General features: G+C 40.9%; 1 protein-coding gene across 1 annotated transcript in view; it reads right to left on the reverse strand.

The window, feature by feature from the left end:
* kcc (solute carrier family 12 member kcc) overlaps nucleotides 1-23321 on the reverse strand; it is a 229155-nt gene that overhangs the window by 183778 nt on the left and 22056 nt on the right. Inside the window, exon 2 of the mRNA XM_022841387.2 lies at nucleotides 5558-5956. Within this exon, the coding sequence (XP_022697122.1) occupies nucleotides 5558-5956 (399 nt within the window). The remainder of the gene's footprint in view (nucleotides 1-5557; nucleotides 5957-23321) is intronic.

Below are 23321 nucleotides of genomic sequence, written 5' to 3' on the forward strand. Positions count from 1 at the left end.
GCGTAAGCAGTGGCGGTATCGTAGTTACCTGACCGCGCAGTAGGTCCCGTTATAATTTTTGTTTGATTTATAATGCATCGTGAAGCATGCCGATTAAAGTTGTTTGTAATTCAAACCTCCAATAAAATAATGAAAGCACAGATATTATTAACAGCCGGTTGTTAGACTGTTACAAGCGATTCCGGTGGACTTTGAAACTGAAAAAGCATCGCTAGAAAACGAAATTTGCTTCGTAAATACTCCAGTCCCCTGAATGAAAAGTATCTGACTTGACTGCACGAAAAGTGAGTTCTGAACTCAACGCTTAATAGTAATGTCTTTGTTCCTCGAAGCTTACAGCGCCGCTGCAGAAATTTATTGAAGATTGGTGAAGACACTAGGTAAGGGCGTCTCAAGAAAAGCAAAGTACGTGAATGCTGCAAACGTTTCAGGAACGACGACTAAAGCCTTGAAGCCCAACGGCGAAGTAACCAGATGTCGGTTCTCGAACAACAATATAGGGTTGACCATTACGCATTGATTTTCGAGCTTAAAACATGTTCTTCATTCTAAGCTTGTTTTTCCTGGAGTAAACTCAACGAGTTTTCATATCTAACGTATTACAAAATCATAGCACAAATACTGAAAATACGGAAATTAAGTAAAAAATGGGTCCTTCATGAATTGAACCTAACCTAATTGAAAATGCGCGTGATGCATTTCATGTGCAACGAGATAGTTTCCGTGACTTTAGGCCCGCTTTGAAGCCCACTGTCGCCATGATCGAAGTAAGATTCAATCTCACGATAGTCAGCTGGAAAGGGACTACGCGAAAGGATGGCGTCGCCCTAACGAGAACCTCAACCCAGTGATAGCATCGAGTGGGTTTGGATGTGAAGTGATAGTACTACTTGCAGTTTTATATAAGGAACATCAGTTACTATGAAATATTCTCCAAGAATAATGTAGCCCTCCATCCTGTGTTCTCTGAGAGACTGGTAGATCGTTGGCACGGTAATCGAGAGCAGTTAGCTTGATTATCTGATAAGAACCGCGGATCATATCGCCGTACTTCAATTACATCCCAGATTGAGCAAAGGAGTAGTCAATGTTGGCTTTAACCTCTTAATTTTAGGTTTATATGATTGCGGGATTTTGCACGCTTTAAAATGGGCAACTGGTAACCTCATTATCGGTTTACATCGAAGAGGCATAATTACATGTGTGAATGCGGTAGCTAGATATATGATTGTTCAGAAACTACCAAAGGATTTTTTATTCTTATTCTAGTAGCATACGAAAAAATCATTCTTCGGTGTATCCCTTTATATCACCCATAGTTACCCCTGCACAAATAAGACATTTTTAAACGAAGTCATAAATCAGTCAGATTAGACCTATTCCATCACACATCTTTTTCAAAAAAAATTATCGGCGTGTAGCCAAAGCCCAATTCTTTCTCCTTAGCTCCTTCGGTATGTGCAACCCGCTAACGGTAATGGTTGAAATAGTAACAATGCTTTTGTATGTGTCATGTTTTGTGTGTAAAAACAGACATTGTGTTTTCACCGTTCTAGAAATAAATTTCAACTTCACAACGGTAGCGTATCTTATTGAAGAGGCTTTATTTCACGTGAATATTAATGTGCTGTAGTGTAGGTGTTTACATAACGAGGTCAGGGGGGAGTTTCTTAAGAGACGGATTTAACAAAATCAGTTTGCTTTTCGGGTGCGCCATCAACTTTCATTTTGGCGCGAGAGGCCCCAGTTCCTCATTTCATCGGTAGATAGTTCAGCATTATGTTTCCGGCATACGCTTCAACGAAAAAAATTCGGATATCTGTCACAACCAACAAGTTAAAAGTTACCGCGGTTTAAGTCACTGAATGGCCAACCTTTGAATCTCTAAATAGTGTCAGGCATTTTGGTAACCACTGACACCCTTAGAATCCGTGGTTGACTTTTGACTTGGAACTTACGCTATTTACTGTTATAGGCCATAGCATTTTGCTATTATCCGTTTCGCGCGGCAAACCACTTGCCAATGATAAATGATATAGAATATTTAGCCCTATAGTATCCTGTTATCATTTCTGCACCATGATAATTTAATTCCATATTCATAAGATACACAAATAGCCTAGCTATCTGTCTAACTCAATGTGCAGGCGGAGGAGAGCCGTTGGTACCTGTTCATTTGTCTTTTTAGTAACTAAACCGTATGTATGTAATAGGTAATTTGGTAATTTCCAAGCTGCGATTTATAAATCCATATCGGTTTCGGCATTTTCTACAGTTAATAGGGAGCGAATTGCCGAGCTTTGCACCTCATTAAGCTACGATATCGGGACACTGTAGAAAAGCCTCCGAAATGAACGCGATTTTCATTAGGCCTCTTATCAATAGCTATACATCTTATTCCTATTCACTCCCCGGAAAGGATGTGGTTATAATTTAGGTCTCGATCTACTACTACTACTCGAGCATATGGCCAGAAATGCACTAACCCAGTTATGGCCCCAAGCAGGCTTCTGGCCTGGCTGCCAGCTAGATTTTCTAACATTAGAAAACCATTTTCGTAACACAAAGTACTATGCTAAATCGATTTACACTTTCTCGCCTTATGGAGGACTGCGCTCGTTGTATTAATTTTTTTCAGGTAGGTTTATTAGGATTATTATATTAACAGGACTATTTTCAAAGTATCAAAGTCATGGTTCGCCATTGATATCGGCATCACTAATATGCTGATAGACTGAGAAACGATTCTCAATTGGAAACTAGATCTACTTCAATTGCACCCAGTTATAGCCAGGATACGCTATCGGCTGTGAGCTAAATAAGCGGAGTTACGAACAATTGAAGAAAGATGAACACCAACAGCAACAAATGGCAATAGATATTATGGATGGGAAAAAGGCGTGCTTCTGCTGGTACCTCATCTTTGTTCTCTCCTCGAAAAAAAGTTACTGACTACCTGCACAACAACGGAAAAAGCCCCTTCTGTCCTGCCCCCGAAACAAGGTACGTTCCTGTCATGCCTCATTCGAGCTCTATATTTCTAACTCTTCTTGGCAAACTGATAAGGCATTCATTAGTCTCCGAGACCACTTGCATCCTGTAACTGGCATCAGCATTTTGTCAAGGTGGAGTACTCTGTAATGATAGCGCTATGACTCGCCTGGCACAGCTAGTTCATAGGTTACGCAGACGTGTCGTCTGCTACATGAATATACTCGGCCAGCAGCGACCAGCAGGGTTCGGTCCTTGCTTGCGTTCATCCAGTTAGTCCGCTTGTTATTGAGTTCAAGAGCCCCGACAAGGGAGATTATTACTAGCACTCCTGTCTCTTCTCTCTTGAACCTGGCTCGAAGGATCTGTCAACGCCTCGCTATCTATCGTTTTGTTTTTAGGAGTCGCTGGTACATTGACTTCGCGATTTCCACCGGGCAGGATTGTGGCATAATTTAGGTGGTCAGCGCTATCCATTCAACAATTCCCTCCTAGGCCTCGAAGGTAGTGCCAGTCAGATGGATCTCCCAATGTTCTCCTTGAAAACTTTTTCGATTGGTATTGTTGGCTGTCCTACTAGTACTTCAGCCAGGCATATCTAACGGAAACTGCTGTTTCCCACTGCTCTCGCTGTTCGCTTCTCCTGTTGCTCAATGGCAACGGCGATACCTATAGCTGGACACAGTCTAGGTATCCGTATATGCAAATCGGCACAGCGAAGTGCGTTCGAACATACATATGATTTTGCGAGCGACATTCCTTTTACTCATTCTCATGCAAACTCCCGCTCTTCAAGTGTCTTTATGGAGTCACAGATTGACACATGGGTACATGAAGACGAGGTGTGCACACGGACAAATTTAGTTAGCACACAAGTTGCTGCTTCTACCGCAGCCACCGTCCCGACCGATACAGCGTTTAGAACATCGATTGCACTGGCCAGCTGCCGTCAGCGGTGCCAGATACCTCTCACTGCCGCGTGATACCTTAGTGAGCAAGGTATTTAGTGTTAATCTTAGGGACTCGTTGTGGTCTGGGCTTGAACTCGAAAATGGACAGACTTCGTTTCGTGCCGGGAGCCAGCCCTCTGATGGAATGCCCAACGGAGACACCCAACGTAAATTTCGAGATACCCCTAGCTACTCTTTAGGTTGAAGGTCCCAGGTCCACAAGCAAACATCGCTACCTATTGGAAACTTTCGATTCATCCACAGTCCAGTTGCATTCGGGCGAGCAACGTGAGAGGAAGCTCATGTGTCAGGGAAACCAAAAAAAGGCCTATGAAAAGAGAATGAGTGATGGAACAGATACACAACGATTGATCAACGTTCTACTGAAGTATTTCACTCGAATAACTTAGACAACAAATAACTTTACTATTGTCCACTAGGTATGTATGAGTGATTCGGCACTTTCGAGTAATACTACAGTGGAACGCACGAACCAGCTTCAACTACTGTGCAGTATCGATACTATTTGCTAGTTAGGACACAACCTCTCGAATAACCTAGGCTTTTAGCCATTTATGAATAAAAATATGGTAAGGTTCTCTAAAATTGATCCACAAGCATGGTCACCCGCCAGTCAGTGAGCGAGCCTGTATTCGTTAGCGTTTCAGCAGTCTTGACGAGAGCTGAAAATACCTAGCGGAAAAGGAACTAGGCTGTCAAACGTTCAGCAACCCGGGCTTAGTACAGACAAAGCTAACGCGACAGCGCTGCTGGCAAGCGTCTTCAGGCCATCGGGAATAATAATCCTCAGATCTACTGGACGCGATATATTGTCCTGAGTTCTCTTTCTGATTTCGTGTCGAACTTTCGTAGAAAGCCAGCATTGTCTCAATCGAACGACATGATAAGATATAGGATTGTTTACTAAATTCGACGTTTGAGAGTAGCTAAGGTAAGGTGTTACCTTGCCCGTGCTCTAAAGAATCTGATCATGTACCTTTAAAAGCGTACAGCGGACCATAGCTCGGATACCTGGATATACCTATGTATTAGTATGCTGAATGAATTTAGTTCCATTCTAGCAAAGTAAACATGCTGTACGAAATTATAAGAAGAAACGTTAGGCTATTACTAATGGTTGAGAGAGCTTGTACCTATATAGGTCCTTTTGCCCTATGGGATCGTTGACATTCGGCAGGATACGCCCCCATAAGACATACGCTCAATAATCTATCTTGATTGAGCTCGTGTTAACATTTATTATCGGCAATCCATGCGTGTATTTTATGTTCGTTGTAATAAGGCAAATCTAACAGACGGTTAGGCCAGTATACATTGGTATTACATTGGTCGTCCTTCACTGTACCCGTATGTACCGCGCGGCGTGCGACAAGAAGGGGCCTGAGTGTTTTGAGTATGGACTTATTAAAGCTAAGGCTCTTTATCAACTAATTGTAGCATTTACGCTGGCCCTTAATAACGATTCATTTAGGCCAACTGAATGTTATAGGTAAACGTGTACGTTGCAAATACGGTTTCACCGTAAGTAAGTACACTTGAGAGATAAATGAATGATGCCTAACATCTACAGAATTATACCATTCTCGCCTGCTTACCCTTGAGCTTTGGATGAATATCGTGCGATGATTGTCCGTTCGGTGAGGGTGATTTGTATGTGACGCCGTATGAATGGTCGACTTCCGTAGAGCCATATCGCTTGTCGGCTGAGTCCTCACATAGCAAGGACTTGTTTGTCGTGCGAAGTACGGTGAAGCGGGTCGTTGACATCTCTGTGACTGAGTTGGCTTGTCGCTTGACCTTTGCACACTTAAAGACCTTATAGTTGTACAAGTCTAAAACACTAAATTTGTTATACGGTACGGAGATTTTCCTCAATCTTTCCGCACGTTTGCTTGTTCGTAACGTTGATTTTTGTGGATTATTCCTCACAGATCTTCGCAACGACGCCTTCGTATGGTCTTGGCTATGCAGAATAGATCCCGCACACTCCAAGTCTGCAAGAGAACAAAAATAGATAACGTACATTGATATGTTGTAAAAGCCGCTAACGCTATTTGGAAGACGTAACGGACATGTTCGGTTCGGAGACTCAGTTGGTTATAGATTAGTTGTTCATCTTCTGTTTTTAAAACTCGTTTATATATTTACTTATATAACAAAAAATGCATAATTGAACAAGAAGTTGAAATGATCAAATCGCAGAGGGAAAGGAAGTGCCAGGTCGCTTAGTTTTTATTACCTTGAACTATAAAGCCAGTTGTCGTTGACATGTTCATCGCAATACAGGTCGGAGCTAATCAGGTGGGGAAAAGTGATCAGAAGGGATGCCCGCTTACATTAGGGCGAGGCATAGCTCAACAAATGAGAGAAAATAGCCTTAGTTATAAACTTTTCCAACCATAGACCTACTTTTTTACCCATGTAACCAAAAGTAGACAGAACATAATTAGTGCCTTCTGCTATGCTGAGCATTGATACAGCCGCTCGTCCTGCAACACGCTATAGCCTAGAAGGCATTCTTAGGGGGTTGCTCTCTATGGAACACTTAATGGAATTATACCCCTACCCTAGACTCAACGAGAAGAGTCGTAGTAATATACACATTATTATAATATGTAACAAATTATATCTGTAGTATCTTCGCAGACTATTAACATATATGTGTAAAAAACTTAGTTGATACAGTCATTACAAGTAAAGCAATACCCATAATTTTCAAAGCTAGAGGTAACTTAACAGTTCTGACAACACACATTTTTCGCTGTTTTTTCTGCAAACATACAGTGGAACAATTGGAACCTCTGAGATGTTTTAACAAAATATGCTCGACAAAACACATTTTTTAGAGCAGATTTTTTAAAACCCACCATGATGAGATATCATCACATAGGCAGGTAAATAATGTTAAATTGTTACGTCGTAGTTTATTGTCGTAGTTTATTGAAAATATCGCTATTCAATAATACGTTCGTTTATTAATGTACATTGGTGCCTAGCCGTATCATTTATTTCGCGGTTGAAAAAACGATTTTCACGCCGGTCTTTGTTTTGTGTTTCGTTTTGCATTATTTGTCTTTGCTGACCTGGGCTACTTCGTGGCCCACTTCATCAGTAAAACGATCGTGGGTCCGGGTATTTTTAATGAGCATGCTCATCCTTACAACGGTAGAAGCAGCGTTCTGTTCGCGCTGATATATGGAGTCTTTTTAATGATGCTGCCTGAAAAGCTTTTTCTTTGAACTGGCTAAATGAGTAACCATAGTGTTGAGGAACACTGTCGGTCAAATCAAGCCCAACATAACTATGATAAGCTTCAAGAGATACCATTTTACAAATCGGCATTACTAACCCTCAGTTTTATTATTTTCATATTTGATAGTTTTTGTGAAAAAGTCTTGTCCACTTACTTACCCTGTGGGCATAAAGGCAACACCATACGAACTCTGTCCAACATCTCTTTAAAGCGTCCTACTCGTTAGAAACGGATCTTCAAATATTTACAATAACCCTTTTCCAATTATACAACTTTTCACATCGTTCCTATAGCTGACAGTATAATAAATCAGCTATAAGTTGCCGATGAAGGAAACGAATCCTAAAATGAAGACCAACTCGAACAAAGCTATGGTAGTAGTGTCTGTTAACTTCTCGCTGAAGTAACTACTCTACATGCGCAAAAGAACAGACCCCAAGCTGATATGCTAGATTCGTGGTTACATGGTGAACAGATGACTAGATTTAATAAGATGCTATCCTTACCGCCGGTTAACAAGTCACTCTATATTTTGAACGTCAGGGCCGTGTATGGGCTCTGCGGCAAACGGACGAACCAACCATTGGATTATCGGGATGGCTGACCATTACTATATATATATATATAAGCAGAGCGGGACTGGCAGCAGGAATTCCTGCTGCGGGCTTCATTGAGTATAGTAGCTGGGATAACACGCATACATTAGGCAGCGGTAGCTAAAACAAACGCAGACGGCGCTATAGTAAAACGATCTGTCTAGTTTAGACTCTAGAGGTCGAAGCGACAACATTACCACCACTGTTTGATTCATTTGCGCTGTTGCCGCAACATGTGGAAATCCTGTGAAGTGCGCAGACTTCAGCTGCGCCCAGTAGGTGGCAACGATGTTTGCACTAAGCGAACGATAAAGTGCAGCTTGTGAGAGAAAGGACGAAGTGGACCAAGATAGACAAATCACGAGTATGCGGTCGACCTGAACCAGACTCGACCTTGAATCTAGGCAATCGTTTTCGGTTTACCAACATCGAGAAATGCCTCCTAAAGAGGCTGCCCCCAAGCTGACGCAAGCCACCTTTATTGAAACAGAACCTGCCACGGGCACACGTGTTCTGGCTAACAAAACGAATTCGAAAATGAATTCAAGAAGAAAAAGAAAGTTGTGAAGATCAGCGCTAGGCGTAAACGAGAGTGGCTTACAAAGTTCTAATAAAGCAGTCGATTTCTCTACAGTTGGCCAAGTGGAAACCCCTCCAGCAATACACCGGACGTTCGTGGTAGTCTAGGGCTTCAACTAAAAGCCTTCATAGTGAGATTTGGTTTTCATAGATTTCAGCAAGGCGATTAATATCATTGCTAACATAAATCTGTTCATGACCAGAAATCTAACATAGGCTTAAAACGGCGGATACATTTGTATGCAAAACATATTTAGTGTTTCTAAGTATAGAACAACGGAATTTATTCAGCTCGATTTATTTTCACTTACGAAGAAGTGAAGACGATTAAATTATACTTCAGTGTACATCTCTGATTTTAATAGAAAAGATAGCAACACAAAAACCACTACATGTAACCTAAAATGAACAGAACTCATTACCATAAGCATTTGCAGTATCACGAACAAAGCTTTGTCATAATCGAGTACAGGGAGATAACGCGTTTACGTGACGGTAGTTTTACGTTCATTATCTAAGTGCTTCAAATCCAATCAGGGAGTTTCGTCTGTACGACATAAAGTATGATTTATGAAGACAGGCTCTTTTGTTTGCCAAAGCATCCTCGTGCATCAATGTCGTCATTTATGTATTCAGATGTTTTGTATCGACACGATGAATTAGGACCTTTGGTTAAAACCAGTAGAACATCGATAGCGTAAATCAAAACCGAACTTCATACTTTGAAGCCTAAATGATTCCGATTAGCGTGTGAAGCACTGAAATTCGCTGCGGAAAAGTTTTCTAGAGATCGCCGCGCGGCTCCCACGACCTTAGAGGCTCAATAACGAAACGTTTAATATTTAGTTTACCGGCAAATTTTGAAGCTGTAGGTTGCTTGCGAAGCCATTTTCGTAAAAACGGAGACAAAATCGTAGCTCTGGTGAGCGATTTTAAGCGGTGTCGTCCTCACCTCAAACGAGTACACGAACATATATGATGCTCCACATAGTGCAACATACCATAAGACATCGAGGCCTTTTGGGAGTACTTGCGCATCAGCGGTCCGCACGTGTTAATCAACATACATCTTCTCTTAGTGACTGTCATAGGTTAACCGTTGACAACGTCATTTCTAAAAAGCTCCAAGACAAATGGCTAGTAATAGTCTATGAGCACTCGCCTTTGCAACTTCATACAGGGTTGGAAAACCCGAAGCAAGCTCAGCTGAGACAATTAGTACACCTGTAACCTCGAAGATTTCTTCTTAGTCCAGTATGATACTTCACGTCAAGCAATGCTCTAAGCGATGGCCGTGAACAGGTATACGCTAAGCTTGTTCGTTCTACCGAGCGGTTTCGTGGAGATATAATAAATGTAATCAGAGATCTGAGTAAACGTAATGCCCAAACTGCGTAAATGCCCCGCATGGCCAAAGTGAGAGGAATAAAGAAATAGATAGGGATGTTAATAGGCCAGACAGGCCACGAGGCGAGCAGCGAGTACTCTGAGTGTCTAAAAGAACAGACGTTTCTTTAAGTCGACCTGGTTTTAGAACCAGGCTCCGTATGGATCCAGTCCAAGGTATCTTTAACCTCATTATTTCCGCTATATGTAACATGTCTTATAACGTGATTATTGTTTGAGAAGTGTACGGAACTCCTCTGTTTGCCATATTAGCGGGTTTGCCGGCTAGCTGATAACGGTCACATTCACAAACATACGTACGTATATACAAATGTTAGAAGTACGTGGAGTCATGCCGTACTCCGCGTCGAGTCAAATAGGGCGGAGGCAATCTTCAACATGTACTGGATTACGCGAATTTTTATTGTTTACAAACAGACACGGCCCGCGCGATCACGAGCGTACCGCTGCAGATAACACAAATAATGGAGGGTAGAGAACGAGGGGTACGATATAGCGCTATAGAATATAATCGGCCTCTTTCTAAGCAGAAACGTGGTCAGACAGGCTATAGCAGAAAAAGCGAGCCCGCAGGATTGTATAATAGGATAGTGGCCTGAGCTGAATCATGAGCTTGAGCAACTTGAGTGGCTTGAGCAAAATCCATGTATATACGCAGTGATTAATACATGGCCCGTATACGTAAATAGAAAAGTTTTATTATCTTCATCTTCCCTTACATTATCTAACGTTACGCCAACGTACAAAGCAAACATCTAACGTATGATATATGTTTGGTCACTTGCCCATTGCAGACATCTCGTGTGATGTCCATAAAAATTTACAGAGGGCGGACCTTACGTGCATTGTACGACCTTCTAATAACCGTTAGCATTAGGTTTGTTCATAACAGAAGTCCATTTCACTTCGTGAAAGACTTTGAAGATTGGCCTGTTAGCTTTTCTCAGGAAAGCCGTTTTGCAAAGAACACATTACCTACTATAGATTTGCATATAGAATGGAAAGATGCCTGTAAATTTTCAATAAATGATTAACAAATGAGAGAATTCAATTGGTAAGATAGTCGTTTCCATCCATTTTGTTTATCTAACACGCTAATAATTTTCTCTGTAGAAACACTACATATATTGCGCGTATCTATACAGTCATCTGAGTGTTTGATGAAAAGTGTCAAAGCTTCTAGAACGGGCTCGAGTCTATTTACTAAGCACTCTTACATTGCACAGTAGCCCACTTAGAGCGACATTTTCGGATACAGAAGATTGTAGGTCGTCGAAGCGCTGCTCTCTCAACGGAGCCGGTAATGGCTGCAAGGCTTTATTAATAGAGACACTTTCATGGGCTGTAAACGCGCAGTAATCGTCCTTGACGCCAGGTGAATCGAACACGAATAGCAGGAGGAAGCGGCACACAACGCCACATATTCGCTCTCAAGTTCCAAGTGTAAGTTTTATTTATTATTACGGTCAGTCGGACTGTACCCCCAACTGTACGTCGGGGGTGTGGAATCAACAAAACTCGATCATTGTGATGTAACGACATTCTAAGCGAAAAATTACACGAGTTGTGTTGCATTTTCTAAAATAGAGTCATTCGAATAGTATCTAAAGGTAATTATTATTGTTTGTTTGCCCTACTTTGTACTGTTTATTGCAAGACGGCTCAAAGGGCACGGTACGTTACAATAGCCTAAGAATCAAAGACGTAATCAGTGGTTGGCGTTCACTTTTCATCAATGATGAATTGTCCTTCTGTGCTTTTTCTGAACTGTTTAAGGTTCAGTCCAATTCTGTGAATAACGGACAATATGGCACCCTCCCGGCGCCATACAGAAAGAATCTCGGTGAAAATTTCACCCCAGCTGCTATACTAACTATCCGTCGCCGTGCAGGGTTTGTTACAAATAAATTTTTACTTGATAGTAAATAAGGGACTGTCGTAGCGGGATTCGACGAATTCTACTTGATTTAATATAGGTCACAGGCCGACTATGCAAGTCGAATGAATTAACGACCTGATCGTGAAGCGTCCGTTTCAAACAATAACGACCAATCTACGAAGCCTCGACTTTCGAGACAGGAGCGATCTTTGTTTAACGTAATTTCGTATGTTAGCTAACGTACGATTGATATGATGAATACTACTGACAGCCTCTACTGAAAAACTCAGTTCTAGTATAAGCGGCAATTACGATTAGGAAAAACTTTGGCCTTCAGTGTTCTAGTTTCGCTTACAATCAGTAGCTCTATATAAGCGGAAATTTCATATAACACATATGGTCTGTTTATTTCACAATTTCTTAAGAGGAAACACAATTATCGCAATCAGACAATTTGACACGGTCCAATTACGATGGTTCACTCGAGCTGTTTTTGAGCTTTGAACCCACGAGGAAATAGAACAGAGTGTACAGGTTATGTACTCACTCCTCCAATGGATCGAACGCGACCAGGCACACTGACTATAACGTAACCGGTACATCTCCCAGTTACCGGCGTACAGATAGGTTTAACATTTCACTACTTAGATCATGTCTCTACAAGACTAACGGAACCCTATCGTACCGATTAGAGTTTCGAACAATTACACACAATTCTACCCGTCAGATATTTTGGTTGTGACTGATTTACAAGCAGGATCCTAAGTTCAGCATTCACAATAGCTTCAATCATTTAAATATCTTTTATTTTCTAGGCCGTTTAATTGACTGCCACTTACCACGATAACCGCCGCGGTCGTCGTAAACATATGTCATCTGAAAATTATTATAATGTTCTCTCCGACGCAAAAATCACGTAAATCGTTGTCGATATAGGGATGGAATAAAATCAGACCCGATACTGATGACTGCGATGCCTCTATATTTACGATTTGTAAGCGTAGTAGATTTATTTAGAAAGATATGAAACAGGAACAGGTATTCGCGAGGCACGTCAGGGCCTGCTGAAAACGGAAGCGCGAAGGGACTTTTTTGCCATGTAGAACACCTTACAGAATTAGTGGTGCTCTTAGACAGGGCAAGTATAATATGTTTTTGACAGAAAAATGTTTCTAGACTGTGCTTCATAAGGTAGGAAACTGTGTTGGGGCCAGTTGAGTATAGGGTTGGGAATCAATTAAATCACGAAATAAGGAAAATCCAAAGCTACGAGACGTTTTTAATTTAGGCACTAGTACCTGCATTTAATATTTAATAGAAGATCGACAATTTCTGGTAAACTAAATGTGTAACTGTTAAAGATGCCAGTATAATGAGTTGAGCGAAAGAAAACAGAGGCGAATCGCGTATCGCAGAGCGAAAGTTTTTCTTGCCTCGAAAACGTATAGCAAAAAAAGGACACGAATAAAAGATCCTTAATAGATAGAAAGCTACATGGGTGAAAGGCGCAGCAGTAGCGGTGGTGGTGATGGTAAGTTTTCGAAGTTGTCCACTTGAATCGATATTTTCTCAACTGTTTTTTACTGTCCTTTGCGGCCACAGTTCTCTAACTGAGCAAAACGCTTAGAAAGGGCCTCTGACTTACTCGGTGCCCTTTCTCGCGGCGGGATCTCCGACAGCAAACACTGATAACTAACCACACCCTTATCGCCCCTTCCACCTCTCTCCCTCCGGTGAAGTGAAAGCGGGCAGGTTCTACCGACTTTCACTCAATGGCACGATGTGGCTATGGCTAATTGCGATTTGCAAACAGTATTTAAATTCAATTATTCCGAATAATGTTAGCTCCGAAGAGTTCATATTATGGAACACTCAAATACATTACCTTTACTTACATTGCAGCAACACGAGTTCCCGTCTGTCAATCAATTAAACTTATTCCTTTTCACCATAAACTTTTAGGTCAGCTGAAAAACTCGTCCGGTTAGGCCTTGGGATTTTTCTGACAATCAAATGCAATTTCATTTGTGAGAGATCTAAAAAAGTGATAGTCCGTCGGTCTGGTAAATATTGTAGCTGCAAAAAAAAAAAACTTTTATTCAAACTCCTACAAAGCGGCCTTTACGACTTTCGCCATATGCGGCCTGGCATTTTTGGTAGGGGAAAGACAGTTTTCCGTTATCTAGCAGCTGTGTTTGGCGCATAGTGTCTCGTTCACTTGATAGCGCTGGGTCATATACACATCTCGGCCAAACGTCCCGGTTTTACAGTGTATGTTTTACAGTGTAAAAAGTCCATCCAGTCCTACTGAACGAAAAGCGTCGGCACCTCGGGTTAGAGACCGGGCTTGAGTTTGGGCACAGCTACTCATGATTCTATCTGCTTTGTATCGATGTGAAGAGAGCAATTTTCGTCGCGGATGATATTCTGCGTGGAAAAGCTGTCATTGTGTCTAGATGTTGCTCGACGCTAAACGCGATACCGAGAAACAACGATAAGCCGCGTTCTATTGCGATGTTCTCTTCGTTCATAAGAACTGTAAGCTGCTAACTTTGGAGTGAGCTCAGTTCATTTTTTCGCCCAATTACGTGTAACTTTATTCAAAAATACGTACACCCCAAATAGCCGACTGGGGTGGGCTAAACCGAGCAGTTCCAAGACGCCATTCGCAAATGGATTTCGAGTAGTTTTTTTTGGACAGTTGTTGGGACGGCATGAATATCTCATGCTGCTTCGGCAATTGTTCGGTTGTAACGAACAAAAAAATTTCCAATTGTAAGATTTGCAACTTAACTTCTATATAAGGTCTCCACAATACGATACGAAAGACACAGCTGTCAATGCACTATGTTAATGATCTTTTATTGCTTTTAAGAAGACGTTCAGTGGGTTTGAATTCTTCTTAACAAGAACGCCGGACGGAAAATTAGAAACATTTATCTAAGGTTTATTTAAGGGTTAGTTCGATGTTTGCAGTGGGGTCGTATCTCAAACGATATTTGAAAACCAGCTCTAAGACTGTATAAAAGCAACAGGAAGATTGTTTAGCTGATTTTGCAGCTTAGCAATGAATGCATAAAAGCACGGTTTTATCTGCGTTAGTAATAGACTTCACTACTGCACCGATACGATATAACTCAAGTTGAAGTACAGTGAAGGCATGATCTTAAAAAGTGATGAAATAAAATTAGTTCTGCCGTGCAGAATTGATAGTGTCGTTGCTGATATCAAAGGATATTTCTGCGTTCGAAGAAGCTGAACCTGTATGGTCTCGAACTCTCGATATATATAAAACTGTGAAAAAAAAGACATCGCGAATTTTTCAATTTTCCATATAAAGCTCAGCGATTGAATTTCCATATTGGTAGCAGCTCCACACACCTCCTGGTCGTTCTGTGTTTCGAGCCTTACGTTCCGCACCGCTGTTAGGCAGACGGCTGGCTCCCAGCACGAAATAAGTCGTGCGTCTACGGCCGGATTCAGTCGTAGGCCACAGCATATTTCTGACATTAGCAAGCAAATTGCAAGTTGTCCAGCAAGCTATCGCGGAGGCCTAACACTATCGATTTTTCCGATGTCACGAATAGGACTTTGGCGTGTAAAGTAGCCAGCCACGTCTGTATGTAGATCATGTACAGCTATGCTTGCACTGAAAAGAATGATCGGTACATATCTCCGTCTGTATATTGTTACATTTTTTTTCTGCAAAATTAAAATATTGCATTGTGAAACTAACAGTCTCCTGCTAGAAAGGCATAGAACATAATTACAACTAAGTGTAAAATCAACAGAAGAGTGTAATAGCAAGCATAAAATAGTATCGCAAATCTTATCTGTTAGGACGATTGAGTAGAACTCAAACTAGATAATGCTCTCTTTTTTTTTTCTGGAAAGATTGGGCAGTATACGCGTCTCCTTATCTGCATGCGCGAAGGGTACACTTTGCATGGGCTTCATTAATGGCTGAAAGCTTCATCATATTTGAAGCGATAGGCCAATACCAGCTTGGGCCTTAAAGCCCTCTCATCATCTTACACTCGATTGGCATAGGTATCTGTTTTTATTTCAATAGGAGGTACAGCCTCGCCTGACAAAAATCTTCAAGCTTCAGACATGGATTGAATAGGTTCGATCCCATCGAGCAGGTTAGCTGAACGTAAATTGTAACCAGAAGACCTTATAAAGATTAGCTTAATATATCAACACCAATATATACAAACTTGTTCTGTGTCGAGCGTTTCATAAGTGCATACATACAACCCAAATTGTTACAAAAAAACTCCAATCGGTAATGCACCATTATAGATCGGACCATCTCGTGGGCACTATCTCACACGATTTTGGATAGATATTCTTAGATCGTGAGCACAAACAACCAATCAGTGCGTCACATCTTATTACTGTGATCTTAGTCTTAGGCAGAAATGTACATCTGTGCAGATAGACTTGACAACACAATCGAACTATTAGTTATAATTTCAATTTTTTTTATGCTTGAGGGGCAATCGGACCAACCGGATATTTCGTTACCTGCAAGCTCAAGATTGTTCGGAGAACACATGGAGAAGAAGAGAGCAAGGCCCTAAGATCACCACACTGATTGGAAGCTTACGATAAGTTTGTTTTGAAATATTCTTAAATCAAGATAGCACCAGTAGTATCTTGAAAAGTAGTGTCGCCGCCTACCTCGGACCGAGGACTAAAATCGAATATGCCTTGCCAAAAATGGTTCAGGGCCTTGTTGCGTTTACGCGAAACGGGTAGAGGAATTTCAGAACAAGCACGTACTGCGTGATATCACCAGGTGTCCGCAGTTCTTACAAAAAGAAATTGGCCAATTTAAATTCAAAATATCTTAATACGAAAACAATGAATAGTCACAGCTGCTAGAACAAACTGCTATGTGGGAAATTAGACACGCGCTCCATGGCTTCCGTCATTTACTTTGCGACGGTCACTGCTATTAAAACAATACTATGATATCTATTTTTAGTAAGTACTGTAGATTGTCGTGCCTCCAACACCAGGGGAATAAGAGGTGAGATAGTACCTTCACTGATATGATTAGCGATTGTCGGTTACCAGTTTTTATAAGTCTACTCCTCGATCGTATCATAAATTGTCGATTTGACATGTGCGTTATCTCTAGAACCTGGAATGTATGATAAAGACTATCACCGCGAAGCGATACCAATGGAGGCTGATTCGGCTTTAACTAAGCAATCAGATTGGATGCTTTTTTTTTTGCTGAATACGCCGATAGTGTTTATCGAAGCGTGTGCTGAGCACCACGTTTCTAACACTTAGAAAATCTCAAACACGAGACCTAGAAGTAACGGTAGAAGAAAGACGTTTTACAATTTACCTTTCCATCGTTATGGCTCGCAACCGTGGTAGGAAGAACTTCCCACCCACCCACCTCTATGGCGTGGCGTCGACTTTATTGGAACGTTCACGAACTTGCTAGCTTGAATGGCACAAGATCGACAAAGAGACGACAGGGCGAATTAAAGAAACTTCATTTACTTTTTTTCTGACGTAATTTCTTACGATTCGTGATAGATTAAGTTGTTGCAACGAATCCATGCATAAACGTTTTCCACAAGTTTTGCTAATCTGACCGAAGCCATTTGGCCGACCATTCGGATCGTTACGGAGAGTTCACAGTAAGTCGGATCTCGATGAGAACCTCTTATGGCGATTTACAAGCTCTTCACTGGAATTATCTAATGCTTACTATTCTCTGAATGACGTCAAAGCTCCCCACACACCTACTACGCGTCCTGCAACGGCAACAACTGTTAACGCAAATGATCGTTACCGAGAAAAGATGACATCAGTGTTTTCAGAGCTCCAGATACTTGTTTCTACAAGTCTATCGAGTTGATGACTTCGGTGATACTTCAGTTCGCTTTGCCTTGTGTTCCTTTTTTTTTTTTTTTTTTTTTTTTATACCGAAGTCTCAGTTGTATGCCATTTCGCTTTTACAAAGAGAGCATCAATAATTGCCGGAGGCTCGAACATCCGGCAAGGCGGGTTCGGGGTACTCTCACGAGGTCAATATAATCTACAAAGTTCCGTTGGTTCCTACAGTGCCCTGGGAAACAGTTACAAGCTGTTCTTGAAGTATGAGACTGAATCCGGCGTCGCACCATCGTGAGAACTTAACAGTGTAAATACATGCTTACATTTATGTTGTAGTGTTTCAGCCTTGCACGGTTCCCGTTTTAATCAACTTCTCGCTTAATTTTATGGCTTACGTACATACCGCCGGACTTCGCGTTCCCTGCGTCTCAATGATACACGAGTGGCTTACGACTCCGCTGTGGAAAAGGTGGGCTTTTCGAAACATGTTTCATGCAAGTTTTCGATACCAAGATATACTCGGTCTTCTCTAGCCAAACCAAACTCCGCTCACGCGTCGAAAGTTTCTTGAGAAGACGCTTATGGCAAACTTATGGGCTTTCTGTACGATACGTGAAATTAGGTAATTTCGACTGCAACCCAGTAGCGATTTTGCTGTTATTGACGTAGTTGACATTGGTACTGCTTTCAGAGCCGTGTTAAAGGCAAAACAGGATGAAGTGATAGAGAGATCCTGTAGTATTTTCCACTTAATAGATAAGAGAAATAGATAATGATGAGGACCTGGAAAATAGCAAACTAAAATTCTGAATGTATTAGTTAATGGTACGTTCGCCTTTTTATATTTCATTTCATTGGAAGACGCTGTACGACAATCGACGCGTTATACTGAACAGATGCGGATTATATAAGCACATGGGGTATCCATGTGTCCTCTATACGACAAGACGTACATCTTATACTGCTCTATGCTGAGGTCCAGATTGTTGATTGTTTCTGCAGCATTTTTGTCGGTAATCAGTTAAGTCAAGAAGTATAAGTACTACTATTATTAATAAAGCTTACAGGGGTGCACAGATAACTTTGCGTTTCAACAATACAAAAAAAGTTATTTCACTACACGTTACGCCCAATCACCATAACTATATTAACAGTGTTTCACTTATATTGTGTTTATTTTTTTTTATCTCACATTGAGCCTGGTCATGCTTTATTAGCATGTATATTCTGTTGGCCAATAGATTTTAGCGCGTTCATTAGTGACAAAAAAAAAACTCCATTTGAAACAATCTCAATACGACTTGACATATTATAGGCAAAACAATTTTCCTGCGTCGTCCTTTCGTTTGTTGTTTGAAAAGTGCGATAGAAGGAGAGCGGGGGGTATGCGTATATTGTATCATTTACCTGCTGCTCATTTACCATCTGTGAACTCGTGATAGCCCCATATCCTCTCATTCGACTAGCCCAAATACCAGATCTGTTGTTTATATTTGTTTGCGTAATACATGAATAGAATGAAGCCTATCTTATTCAGCTATCTATTTACATATAATCGAAGAGATTTCGCGTTCGCTTCAACTACTGTGAAATATGACAATGCATAAAGGCAACGTTCATCCGAATTCGGAGCTCGCTGTAGATCTGTATCCTGTAACCAACGTTTCCTTATATTAAGGACGCGTTACAGGTGATAGATCTTCACACAGCAAAAAAGATGACAAAGCAAACACTACGCACTAATACGGTTGATCCGTCAAGCCCGATAAGGGTAATTAATTACCTATTATTTATTATAGTATTAATACGGGGATTACTTGGGTTTATGTGTATGTCGCATCACGCGGCCCGTATTACCAAACGATACGTCGTCAACGCTTACAATATGTCGCCGCCGACCAACTAACTATAGTTAAGCATAAATCATTTTATAAGTCATAGTTTTTTTTTAGAATCAGGTCAGTTTATCAACTAAATATTGCAATTTATTAACTGAAGTCCGGACTTGGAAGGTGTTGTTTGCGCTTCTTACCAGTCGTTACCATCCCTGTTATCGACGGTAGACATCCAATTACGGCTGTGACAGAACCTGACTTTTATTAGCATTACGTACTGCACATTTGGACACGATTGGAAACACGTTTTCTACCATTAAAAGATGCCAAAAGACAACGCCTGATATCTGGCTGTAGGTCCGGCGAAGCCCATATTGTGACGGATAGTGATGAAGTGTTGACTTTACTATATTTGTGCATAGAACTGTCGATCAGAAATCGTTCAGCCGAGTTCAGACTTGAATACGGTGCAGGTGTATCAGAGCAAAAAAAAAAAAGCTGATGGATTAAGAACCTTGTGCTATAGAACTGCAATCGTTGAAAAATGTTCCGCTCTTTGCGATAGTTTAGTTTACAGTTTTAATGAATACAATCCTATCTTGAAGTTCCTTATTAACCGTATATCCTTATCCAGTGAATTGTTATAAGCAACCAGGTGGTTGACTACTCAAAACAAGTCGATGATCTCCAACAATATGATGTAAATTACAAGCAAAAATAAAAGCTTATAACTTAAACTTAGTCCTCTAGGTAGATGAACAATTACAGCAAAACATGCCACATCGAAAAAGTGAGTCATTGCAAACAAGTTTTACCCGCTTTAGGGTGACCAGCTACCTACTTAGCGCCTCTTTTTTCATTTCAGACCATGATCTATGGGAGATACGACCATTTCCTTAGATCCAAAATGTAATTTAGAACTTTGTCATAACATTTAGTACGCATCTAGATAAACAATATTACGTTGTTGACCATTGAAGCTTGAAATGGCATCCATATGTTAACGTGTGAATGGGGAAATGCATATATATATATATATATAATTTATCAGATGAAGTAAAAACTCAAGCTGTAAATTCAAGCAATTCTAAAAGCCTGAGCTTTCGACGCTTCGCCTTTACTTCGATTTGGTTTCCTTTGCCATTCAGAGGCGACTCATCGATTACTGGCATTCTGTATTATGGCCCCGTTTACTAGTGAAGCTGAGAGCACCCGTGCCCTTTCATCACTGGATCTTCATTACCGTTGTATTGCGATAACGGTAGAACTTTACTAACCGTTAAATATTATTTACTTTTTATTTTTATAGTTGTTATGTCCTTTTTTTAGCCATCGATTATGTTATTCATCATTGGGCATCAACGTCGGTTCACCCCCTAGATTGGAAAGATACGGCTGCGCCATTTGTTTGAAACGGATTATCAACGTTAGCGTCGTGAGAACGTATGGCTGCGGCGATATGTTTGCTTTGTAGAGCGACATGTCTAAGGCTAGTAGAGTAAAGTATTTCTTTATACTTATATGTATAACATAGATGAGGCCCTAAACCGCTGAGCTTAACCAATCGGCTAAATTTTAGAAGGATGCTGATGGCTGGAATATTACAATTGCCCCTGATATTATCATACTAGCGAATTCGGGTACAACGGGATCCGGCGTAACGAAGAGTTTATCATGATAGCAGTGACGTACTGGCATTTTCTAAGATTCGAACTGTCAGCAAACGGCTTCCTAACGCCGAAGATTGATGTATCTTTCCAGCCAGTCTCCATGAATTAAGTAAACGTTACTCAGTGTAGTCAATTTTGATTGTTTTTTTCCGTTGTTATACTAACACTTTCCTTTTTGCCGTTGTTGTTGCAAGCGTTAATGTAATTATTAGATATCTATCTATGTTCAGTGATACACTTGCAGGTCTGCCTTTAAATTTGAGTGATAGGTAAGTTTTCTAGGCCTCTTGTGCAATAACGTGTCTCCTATCAGTGAGATAAGCTTACCTGGTATAGCGGGACAGACTTTGCTAAACTTACGCTGAGTTTTATTTTATTTTTTGTATTTTGATATTTGTACGGAATCAGAAAAGATTCCGTATAAATATCAAAAATTGATGAACTTATATATATTTATTTACTTATAGAAGAAACGTCGCATTAACCACACCCATCGTAACTCCTAAACGTCGTAGTAGAAATGATGGTTATCATAGAGCAACAACAAATAAAAAACGGGAATAACTAATCTCATTAAGCCTGCTCTGTCGCACAAAGGCGTAGAATCGCTCAGTGAAAAATGAGCGAAGCATACAACGAAGCTTCTAAAAACACTCGGACATTACCCATGTCATTTTACTATAAGGCCCCTGTAAATGCAAACTTGTCCTATCGCACGTCCTTAAAGCGGCGGTACAGTCACGCTAAGCTATGCATACACTCAGCCAATAGATAGAAAACTTTTCACGTATCAGTTATCAGGTTTTTTGTATCAGACGGTTAATGGCTTTTAAACATTCGTTGCCTTCATCCCATGCATTGTTGCGCCTTTCGCATGGAGGCGCCTTCATTCAACCTACACATATTTTGTGAAACTGTCTTGGCAAATCGTTCTGTTACCTCAGCCGTCTTTGCCATACCCGGTCGGACGTAGGGATTCTTCTTATTCTCCTATCTAATTGTGCTCCATGTATTTAGGAATGGTTACGATTTTAATTTCCTCGCCGATAATCAGCTTGCACTTCTTCCTTCCGACTGCATACAGCTTTTCCCTTTTGACTGAGGTGAGGACCAGCCACTTCAGTCTATTATTCATCCGTCAACCTTTGTCATGCCCGTGTTTCGGGTAGTTTCTGTCTGCGTGCTTTCATTGTAATAGCCAAATTGTCGGCGTACGCAAGTTTACATCTGGCAAAAGGTTCCTAAGCCTAGGGACATCGTTGTAGACAGGATTCCATAATAGCGGGCGTAAGGTGGAGTCCTGGGTACCCCGCCCCATAAACCTTCCAATTTGTATAGTCCAATTGTAATGATATATAGAGACGATTGTGGGCAGATAGAGCGGTATCCTATCTCTCAAGCAATTTCAAAATAATCGCCCACAGAAGGCTATGGAAGCGATCTCTAAGAGAAGAAACAAATCCCTAGTCCTTCGTGTAAAAGCTTTTATAACCTTTGACCTTGCAATAATACGATTTATTGCTGTTAGAACCCAGCGATACCTTCGAAAATTACACCACGAAGACGGCATAAGATCATACTCTTTAATAACGTTCTCGGATTTGCTTTTCGATGTGGATTCTGTTTCCTTAATCAATGTCCCGAGGAGACAAGTCGTACTTTCAGGCTGAATCCATTCATAAGCTATCTTGTGCGGGTGACCTCGTGAGTCTTGGACCCCTGAAACTATTCCAGTACGTTTCTTTACTTTTCTTAATCGCAAATTTTACAGTAGCGTGGGACTTTTTGAGCTCTGTCTCTATTATTCGTGACAATCTTTCTGTACTTTTGCGGGCTCTATACTTCGATATGTTCGAGTATGTCTGTGCGAAGCCAGGCTGGTCTTCTCATTAGTTTTATGGTTGAAAAAGTCGCTGTATTCTGGGGTCAATCCAGGTTGCATGTTAATTTCCACTCCGTACTCAATGTACTGATTATTGCATTCAAATTCTCACGGAAGGATCGTTATCCTGTTATACAGTTAGCAAAGACAGAGCAGCAGACTATCCAATCTACGCAGAATCACATTCACTTCGTTGAAGGATAGGAGTGTCTCCCCTTCTAGGAATACAGATATTATTGGTAGCCATGCATTCCATTAGCGCTTGCTTCTTTGGCTCATCCTACAGGAGGCCCACGAAGTAGCAAATTGGAGAAATAAAAAAATCAATAAAATAAGTGGATTAGCAAATCATCGGCAGTATTTGGTACTATCTTGCTGTAGCGATCAGGCAGG

This window comes from Varroa jacobsoni, unplaced genomic scaffold, assembly GCF_002532875.2.
Source record: "Varroa jacobsoni isolate VJ856 unplaced genomic scaffold, vjacob_1.0 scaffold_925, whole genome shotgun sequence".
NCBI lineage: Eukaryota > Metazoa > Arthropoda > Arachnida > Mesostigmata > Varroidae > Varroa > Varroa jacobsoni.